The following is a 10,234-nucleotide window of genomic DNA, read 5'->3' as shown; positions in this document are numbered from 1 at the left end:
TCTATCTATCTCACCTGCCTCATTTTGCTTAATTTCTTTATTCATGCTTTCAAGTTAATTGTTGTTAGTGTTGTATTCTGGATCATTAAACACAAAAATTCTGTGGGGCTGGAAAGCATCATGGTTTATTTATGCCTTCTAGTGGTCATACTGTAAATCTAAATAATTGCATATTATAAATTAGTCATTTTAGCTACAGAATGATATACTTTAATTGACAAATACATTATTTCTATACTCGTATATTATATGAGTACATAGACATGCAAACTTTTGTAGTTGGTTTTTGGGGAGTGTTGTTTCTTCCTATTGGCTCATTATCCTCAGACTCGCCCTTTTTTTTCCCTGTTTTCATCTCCTCCAGGTGAAGTGGAGGCGGAGCTGCTCCACACCTACAGCCGCATCGATCCGTACGACACTCTGATTTTGTGTGTGCGTGTGGCCGTGCTCACTGCCGTCACACTCACTGTACCGATCGTACTCTTTCCTGTAAGTACAAGGAACTCACAATTTACATACCAGATCCCCCAAATAGTGCGTCTGTGGTGTTTTGAAACACAGTGAAGCAATGAAAATCTTTTTTTTTTTTTTTTTGTTCTGACCAGGTACGAAGAGCGATCCAGCAGATGGTGTTTCCCAACAAGACCTTCTACTGGCCTCGTCACATCGCCATCGCCTTCGTTCTGCTCACTTTCATCAACCTGCTGGTCATCTTTGCCCCCAATATCCTGGGCATCTTTGGGGTCATTGGTAGGTTGGACCAACCCTGTCACAAGGGAGGGTTTACACTGCAAAGCACCAACATTTACAGGCTCAGCTACTAGTCGAGGCACATTGTAAAAACTGAGTAGTGTTAATTGATCTCTTTATTGTAATCTATACTTTTTAACTGAATAAATAATGTAAGAATGTGACAGGAATTTCTTGTGGCGATAATCCTACAGAGAATTATCATTCCACTGGTTTATGGAAATGATGTGTGATGCTGATAGTGTGTTTCAGTTCATTGACTCTAGCTTTGGCCCACTCTCATTATTATAAAAGCGTTGTTTTTGTTCCTTTTTTCTTTGAAAAACATTAAAAAATTTACACAACCGCAGTACATTATGTGCTGAACTCCAAATAAGAGACAGACACAGTTAGCAAGCTGAGAGACCAGATACTTTATTCCCCTCAGGAGTTGGTAAACCCCAAAAGAGTCCAAAAACAAAGCTAGAAAGAGAGTGAATGTTGGTCTTATATTTGTCATGTGGCCAGAAATACAACTGCAAATGAGTTTTAATGTTGCTCCATCACTGCTGGATGTGTCAACAAGCAAATGTTTGCTGAAAAGTTACCTATTTCAGTTTAACAGAACACGATAATGTATGTTTAAAAAAAAATGTATAAGAAGCACATACATGGCCATGATTTTGTATTTACAAAGTGAACACGTTTTTTTTTTTACGTTATTACTTTTAACTGCAGTCATTTACATTTTTCACATCAAAGCTGAATATACTTGGAACAAAGTCATATTTCTTTATAAAAAAGCGAAAAATGATTACAGATGACTGAGCTTACATGGAAGAGATAAAATAAAAATGGGGGAGAGCTGCTTCACAAATGCAGATATCAAAAACAGGTACTCTTTGGATCCAAGGAAATGTAAAGAAGAGAGAGAGGTTGGACTTTTTTTTTTGCTTTGTGGTCAATAGGACAGTACTAAAAATACTAAGTATAATAATAAGTGGGCTTTTATTAAGGCTTTTCTTAAACACACAGATGCAGCTAAGACATGCAGAATGACAGACTTCCTATAAAAGTGCTCACTTACAGTTGAGATTTTTAGTGCGTTAGTAAGCAGTGGAAAGAAAATTCAAGGGAGCTGCCGGGAAAAATGAATTTGAGTCGTGAAGCTACTGAAGATTGACACTCAACTGCAGTCACAAATTGATTTTATGAAGTGTGTATGGCAGACAAGAGCCTGCCCATCACAGAGGTAACTGATTTGCACAATATCTAACATTGTCACTTATAATAATTAGGATTTTGAGAACAGCAGTAAATATGTCGAAATAGATCTTTCAAACTGTCTGCTAATTTTGCAGACTGATCGGTAGCGAAACGAATCCACCAGCCTCATCCACGCTTTAAACATAAAGTTCAAAAGCTTTGTATCATCAATATTCATTTTTGGCAGTGGAACAAATAAATATAAACAAACTTTTTTTTTCTCCCCATTTTCTGCCAACCTCCATCTCATCACCATGGCGCTGTCTGAGTAACTGCAGGACTTAATGAGAACTGAAGGGAATGAGAATTCATGGAGAGCGAGTTTCATGAATAATTTTGTGTTTTGTGCTTTCCAGGTGCCACGTCTGCCCCTTGTCTCATCTTCATCTTCCCCGCTGTCTTCTACATTCGTATTGTACCCAAAGAAGAAGAGCCACTGCGCTCTGTGCCCAAAATCCTGGTGAGCATCATCAGGATGGCAGAAAATTATTGCATATTTCTGTTGAGATGCACCACTAATTCCGAGTGGGTGCATTTGAAGAAAACTTAGAGTATAATGCTGAACAACACTGGACTGACATTTAAGTTCTCCGTTTTGGAGGTTTTATCATGGTAGGTTTTTATAAGTATCAAAAATCTACTATTAAAAAATAATAAGGAGTCGTAATATAGAAATAATAATAACACATGATATTGAAAGGCACCTTTCACAGAACTCAAGGTCACCAAACACTGAGTTGAAACAAGACGGTTAAAACAAGATAAAACATCACACAAGAGGTAGGAACAGAAATCTAAAACCCAGTAAAAGCGTCGTCTCATTGGGCTTGCAGTGGTAGGTGAGCTGAAAGAGGTGAGTTTTGAGTCCTTTTTTGAAGAGAGAGTCCAGGTTCTGCAAGTGAGGTGGTAGGGTGTTTCTGAGCCGGGGAGCAGAGCAGCTGAATGCCTTGCCCTCTATGGTGATGAGGCAGGCAGGAGGGGCTGTTAGATGAAAGGAGGAGGCGGATCTGAGGGAGTGGGATGGGGTGACGATGTGGATGAGGTCGGACAGGGATGGGGGGCAAGGTTGTGGATGGCCTTGAAGGAATACAGTAGGATTCTGAAGTTGATGTGGACGTGAGCCAGTCGAGATGCTGAAGAACAGGAGTGATGTGATTGATGGAGGGGGTTTTAGTGATGATCTGGGCAGCAGAATTCTGAACCAGTTGAAGCTTATGGAGGGATTTATGTGGGAGGCCGAAAAGAAGAGAATTGCAGGAGGTCACGAGGTTGTGAACAAGGATAGAAGTAGTATGGGGAGTGAGGGAAAACTGGAAATGTCCAAAATATGTTTGAGGTAGTTTTGTACCTTTATAGCCATTACTTACTTTATACACTAAAGAAAACTGACTGGAGTTTATTAGTGTGTTCCATCATTGTGTAGCGCAAATGCTCACAAACAGATCCAGAGAATTTTGTCCAATTTGGCGCAAACATTCACTTGTACTCAGCCTACTAAAAGGCTGAACTGACTAGATTTTGGTCAAAGGTCAGTGGGACGTTGCCAAACATGGCCGTGACTCAAGAATCCATTCATCACTAATTACAACAGAATTTCACGCAAAAGGTTAAAGGTAAACTGCGCTGGCCCCCTTGTCAGCTTTCAGTTTGTGCATCCTTAATTCCCATCCTCGACTCTTTTACTCGCGTCTTTCGCCTTCCCACCAGAGATGTGAGGAGAGAGGAGTCGAGGCAACAGGCGGCTAACGAAATGAGACATTCTTGCCTCGGAGCTGTAGTTTTACAGTGAAGTCAATAAAATATGACGTGCGGCACAGCGGCATCATCCGCTTCAACACACACCAAGGCCATGATGTATAAAAGAGGCGAGACACACAAAAGAGTACCATAAAAATCAAGAGTGATAAATAATATGATGGAGCGATATATATTCAACACACATATTTTCCATTCCTGCTCCTGACATGGTTTGCATATTGCAGTTGTGAGCCTTGCCTCTTTTATACATCACTGGTGCCAAAAGGCAAATGATACAGCGAGGATACGCCTGTGCATCCTCACCTCATAGCTTCTCCAGGAAGCCTCCTCGAAATGTAGTTTAAGAATTGAGACATCCTACAAGATGGCGTGCTAAGATCGATTTCTGGGTCACAGGCAGGAGGACGCTGGACAGAGGAGATGAGGAAGCTGAAAGTTGAGAAATGAGATGAGATTTTGATGTCTTAATGTCAGAATGAAAGAGGGATGTAAACTGTAAAATGTCTCCGTACATATCAACGTTACAGTTCTATATGAAAAGACAAATAATAATTTAAAGACAGCCTAACACAAGACTGAAAGGCAGTGTTCTGCTGCCATCTCTGTTTCACCTCTGGATGTGCAGAAATGTGCTCTGTTGCTTCTGTAATCAAACCCAAAGCTGATGTCATGATTTACAGACACAAACTGGAGTAAAATTCTTCGTAAGTGCAACAAAGGTGAGAAGTTGAACCACAGCAAAAGGGTCAGCAGAAACAAGGTTTTCAGGGGCTGTTGAATACATTTTTCTGAAATCCTTGTCAAGCACATTTATACAGAGCCCGAGAAGGGACATGGAAAAAAGAAACAAAAAAACACAGGGAGAGAGAGAAAAAAATATATAGGTGTCTTTTACAAGATCTCGCAAAACTATAGGTATATATACTTCTGGTTTTTTTTGGAAGTATGGAGAAATGACAATGGAGGACACCCACACGTACGAGAGTTTTATTGAGTTTTATTTTGAAATCGGCCTAAACTATAAAGACATTCAAGCAGTGCTTAGCAAGAGGCACGGTTTTCACATAAGCGAGAGACATCTGAAAAGTACAGAGCCCCGGAAGGGACATGGAGAAAGAAAAAAAACAGGGAGAGGAAAAAAAAAAATAGAGGTATCTTTTGCGAGCTCTCGCGTAACTTTCTCGGGATCTCGCAAAAGATACCTAAATTTTTTTTTTTTCCTCTCCCTGTTTTTTTTCTTTCTCCATGTCCCTTCCGGGGCTCATTTTTTTTTTTTCCTCTCCCTGTTTTTTTTCTTTCTCCATGTCCCTTCCGGGGCTCCGTACATTTATGTGTTTATGAAAAGAAACCGAAATTGCTTAATTCATCGCCATTGATTTTCAAAACTCTCAAATATTGATAGTTTTATACTCAAAAGTCCTGTTTCCCTCATGAGTAAAGCAACTCTGCCAAACTTGTCTGTCTACAATCAATCACATATTGTGTTTAACAATTTAATGTGGAAACATTTAACTTAATTGTCATTAAATTTGTTATAATTCCGATAATTTCTCTCTGTTTCTCTCTTTAACTTTCTTTCTCTGTTTCCCTCTCAGGCCGCCTGTTTCGCTGGGATTGGCTTCCTGTTCATGATAATGAGCCTCAGCTTTATCATCATTGACTGGACATCAGGCACCAGTAAAGCCAGCAGTGGTCACTAGACATCACCTTCCATCATGTTTTTTTTTTTTTTTTCAGGTTTTATATTGTTGATTTAGATCAGTGTTGTAATTTTACTGTTTTTACTTTGAATCATGTTTGATGTTGAAGATGCCCTATCTTTTTTTTTCTTTTTCCACTGGAGAATATTGGCCACAGAGTGTGAAGTTGAGGAAGTCTGTCTGTTCTCAAACACTCTCACTCTGATGAGGTTATGTTGTACTGTACATCCTGCCAAACAGCGACTGCAGATCCAGGCCAGTACACTTTCTTGGGAAGCTGACAGTGAATTCGATGAGAGGCCGGGCACATAAAGATCGATGGGGACACGTGGAGGCTGTGCCTTGTGAGAAGGATGTTAGAAAAATAACAGAAAAGTGACAGTGTAGAGAGCTGCTGTCTTTAAATATGGTTCTGAGCATCTGCCTCCTCTTAGTTTCCATGTTGATCTATAATCTATAAACAGCCACTTAGATTGTATTGCACAATCTGAGCCGCCTCCCTTTTAACTGTTAAATGAAATTTATTGAAAGACAGTTCTTTTATAATTGTTATGTCTATTATTATTATTATTACTATTCTAAGTTATTGGAATAACTACATTTTTTCCATTATGTGCAACAACAGAAGAACGTAAAAGCAAAAGCTACTGCACAGATGGAAGGACACGATTAAAGGAATAGTTCAGCATTTTTGGAACTACGCTTACTTGCTTTCGAGTTGAAAAGAATGACATCATGTCTGCACAGTGAAAATGTCGCTACAGCTGGTTATTTTAGCTTAGCATAAGAAGAAAAAGTTGAACTGTTCCTTTAAGGTGTGCTGCCTTTAGCTGCTCCTCCACTAACTTGTGCTGCTGCTGTACATGTGACGTTTCAGAGGCGTTAAAACTCTCACATCTAATAGGGCAGGGTGTGAAACTGCAGAATATGTGGCACAGTGAGCACATTTATCATAACATTCCTACACAATATGATCTAGATGTATATTTTTTATTATTAATCTCTACTTGATCAACACCTCAGACGATGCACTGATGGGACGATCTTCAGCTCATGCTAACTGAGGCAATAAAATATCACAGAGACAGCTTGTAAACAAGAGCATTTTAAATGGTTCTTTGGGTGTCCAGATTACACACTATGTAAAAGTATGCCTGTATTGTGCAAAGAGTCTTTCTTTTTTTCAGTATTACTGCAAAGGTGACAGTTATAAATGGTACTGAAGACCTCAAATGTTGGATTGTACAGAACTGAGAGACGAGTAAAATGAAGAGTGTTTCCTCTTACTGAGCAGGGAGGGTTTTTTTTGTTACCTGGAAGATTTGATGCGTTGTTTCTGAGCATTTACTGGAAGTAATCAGAGATAACCAAAACATGTATAAAACAGCAACAACAACAACAACAGGGTCACTTGGCCAAGTGCTTGGTCAGAGTTTGGCGTCTGTAAATATTTCTGTGTCCAGCACGAGATTGATTCCTAACAGAAATGACAGACGTGGGACGTCTATCTCTATAACAATCTTGAAATAGTTGGCGGTTAGCAATAGCACTTTCCTTTAATAAGCACAACCTCTTGTAGCCGTTAATAAGGTGAAACGCAAACAAGACATATTTGATATATGTGATTTGAGGGCACGTCCCTTCGTATGACTAAATCTTTGAGCAGTTACTCAATCTAATGTAGTTGATGAATTAGTAGCGTATCAATGGTTGTCAGACATTACTTGAAATTGTAACATTAAAGTTCCTGTAATCGCCCCTGTGATCATTATTTCCCTCCTCTGGTATGTTCTTTTAAAATACAACGACTAATTAATTGGATGTACTGTTGGAGGTTTTAAAATGTCTGTGTTGTTGGGGAAAAAAAAAAAAAACACAACAAAAAAAACAGAAAACATGGCTCCCACTGTATTTGAACTATTGTACCTATATGCATTTTGTTGTGTTGTTTAACCTGAACCCTGATCAGAATTCAAGTGTCTGTCTTCTCCCATTTATAGATAAACTGTTGTTTTAAACTTCATGTTTAACGTGTATCCGGATGTATCAGTTGAATCTGATTCAGTGATGAAATGCAAGATGATTGTTTTTTCTTACATTTGTCTTTTTCTAGTCGTTGGTATATCACGAGTGGTGTAGATGGATCATGTCTGACTTCCTTCGCTGCTTCTCGGCAGACAGTAACCTACTAATTTGGAGTTGTCAGTGAGCTGGTGTACTTGCCTACATTTCATTATTTTCAATGATAAATTCTTTTACACCAGACTACTTTAAGTGCTGTATGGGTAACTGAAAATGGTCCTGTCTATTTGTTACACATCGAACCTCTTTTAATCCATTTTCATTTTATTATGTCCACATATTTGGTTGTCTTTATGTATCTGTAAGCAGGGGAATCATCTCTGTCAGCCACTGGGGCATAACTTAGTGTTTGTTGTTGTTAAAGCAATGCAGTTTTTATGTTTATCCCGACTTCTTCTTCTTAGTTTGACCTTTTTTTTTGTTTTGTTTTTGGCTGCGTCGAGCCATGAAGTTAATAAAATGAGTGTCAGAAACAGTTTTTAAATGTTGCACACATGCAAAACCTCACAACATGCAAAAAAAACTAAAAATACAAATAAACAAAGCAACAACATGAGGGGATACACTATGTTAGTGGCTGATATAAGATGATCTCTGAGGACCTCTAGTGTTGTTTGTCTCCCTCTTTGTGTGATTTATGGAAATGTGTATGATTGAATAGTAACATATTAAATATTGACATCGGCCAGCATTTATAAATAATGTATATAAATGTATACCCTTTATATTCTATATTCATATCTAGTTTGTATAATGTAAATAGCAATTAAAGTTTTAGTCCAATTAAAAATATAAATGTAATCATTTTCAAAGTGCTTTTAAACCTTTTTGTCCTTCAATTCATGTCTATTTTCTTGTATCTCTATATATTTTAATATGTTGCTGGCAGTTATTGTACTGTAAACAATGTTGCAATAAAGATAATGGGGTAACATAATTATGATCCTTCATCGTCTTTCAGATTTAATGATTGTTTTTGGCTCCCATTGTTTACAACCGTATCAAATGCATTTCCACCGGTATTCAGTAAACATCCTGCCTCAGTGGGTCTTAACCTTTTTTTTTTTATCTGACATACCCCCACAGGTCTGTCAAGTGGAGTCAAGAATTTAATTTAAATGCTGACATTCTGTGAATTTGAATCAATAATGCATACATTATTTAACTATATTCAGTTGCGTAGATAATGTGAATGACTAAGCAGAATATCAACAAGTTTAAATGAACCAGTATGGCTGTGTAAGCAGAATAGAACTGGGAATTTTGAGCAAAAATGTTGACGCGATTGCATGTGTAGTTTTACGTTTCATGTATTCTTGAGACAGTCCACAAGGTGACACTATAGAGTTACGATAAAAGCCGCTCTGATGCTATGGACTGTCCTGCAATGGAACACAGTGGAAGGGTTTTTATAGACGATCTACTTGAAATATGAATTATCTAATTTGATTTGGCTGTATTTTGAATTTCAGGTTTAACTTGTGTCTTTAATATTTAATCTTTAAGCTGCTGCAATTCTAACAAACACTTTAAATTGAATTTTTTTGTGTTGTTTTGTTCAGGTTTTTTTTTAGTGTTGTTTAGAATCACCTGTCAAATCTTGTGTTTGAGTCATCAATTATGTTTATAGAATTGTATCATAATAGAATTATTGTGTAAATTGTGCTAGCATGCAATTTTATTTTATTTTTTCCCCCCCTTTTCTACCCTTAGTTGTCTAGTCGAAACGTCTGTAGCTGAAATTTCTGCATCTAACTTTATGCTTACTAAGTGCTTTGAGTCCAATGTGAAAACAAATCCAAGCATATACAAAGCAAAACGACTTTTTAGAACCCTGTCAGCAATTTTAGTATATGTCTGCAAAATTTCAATCAAATATTTGACTTGAGTAATTTCATTTGATGCTACTTACATTTGTTTTACTACATTTCAGAATGAGACTGTTTTTTTTTTTTTTTTACACAATTACATTTATCGCACAGGTACAGCTTACTTAATGATTAAGACCAATAAAAATAATGGTAATACTGAGACAGAAAAGGCTATCTTGTAAAATATGACAAAATATTATAATGTAGCTGTGTATAATGTATAAAAGGACCGACACAGGAAATCCATCCTGCCCACAACAGTAACATTGTTTAACAGGGAGCTCTCAGCACTCTTTACTTTGTTGCATCTGTGTGTTTTTTGCAAGTATCAGTTTTTCTGCTGCGGTTGCACAACTTGCACATGCTGCACTGATTTTTACAGGACTTCCCTCATTCACTGTATATTTTTATGTTTAGCATTTGACACTTTAAATCATAGCATATGTCAAACTTTATTGTGATTTTTTTACTTTAGTGTTGTATTTCTTATTTATTTGTATTGTGGTAGTGGTTACTTTATTCTTTCTGCTTGCTACTGCAGCAACAGAATTTGCCCATGGGGATCAATAAAGTATTTCTACTCTATTCTATAATTCAATAATACACTACAAGAACAAACAAACTTTGAAAATCCTGGACAAAAAAAACCAATGCAATACCACCATTGCAGGATTTTAGATAAGCGTGATCTTCTGAGCTTTGAAAATTTGAAGTTATTTTCAAATATGTGTGTTGTTTTTAAAATTTTAAATGGTTTGGCCCCTCCTCCGCTGCCTCAGTTTATTCAATATCGCTTGACACAATCCATAAAGTCCACAAGGATATCTT

The 10,234-nt window shown here is 37.4% G+C and overlaps 1 protein-coding gene across 3 annotated transcripts in view; it reads left to right on the top strand.

Annotated features, from left to right (window-relative positions):
- LOC103358733 (sodium-coupled neutral amino acid transporter 3-like) overlaps window positions 1–8,472 on the top strand; it is a 29,080-nt gene extending 20,608 nt beyond the window's left edge. For all 3 annotated transcript variants that reach the window (XM_008283814.1, XM_008283813.1, XM_008283811.1), the window contains 4 exons: window positions 365–489; window positions 606–750; window positions 2,352–2,455; window positions 5,349–8,472. In XM_008283814.1, coding sequence (XP_008282036.1) covers window positions 365–489; window positions 606–750; window positions 2,352–2,455; window positions 5,349–5,453 — 479 coding nt within the window. In that variant the 3' untranslated portion in view covers window positions 5,454–8,472. The remainder of the gene's footprint in view (window positions 1–364; window positions 490–605; window positions 751–2,351; window positions 2,456–5,348) is intronic.
- The last annotated feature ends 1,762 nt before the right edge of the window (window positions 8,473–10,234 follow it).

The sequence above is a fragment of the Stegastes partitus genome, unplaced genomic scaffold, assembly GCF_000690725.1.
Source record: "Stegastes partitus isolate 25-593 unplaced genomic scaffold, Stegastes_partitus-1.0.2 Scaffold328, whole genome shotgun sequence".
Taxonomy (NCBI): domain Eukaryota; kingdom Metazoa; phylum Chordata; class Actinopteri; family Pomacentridae; genus Stegastes; species Stegastes partitus.
Note: the sequence above shows the minus strand (reverse complement) of the source record. Positions and strands in the feature narration are given on the sequence as shown.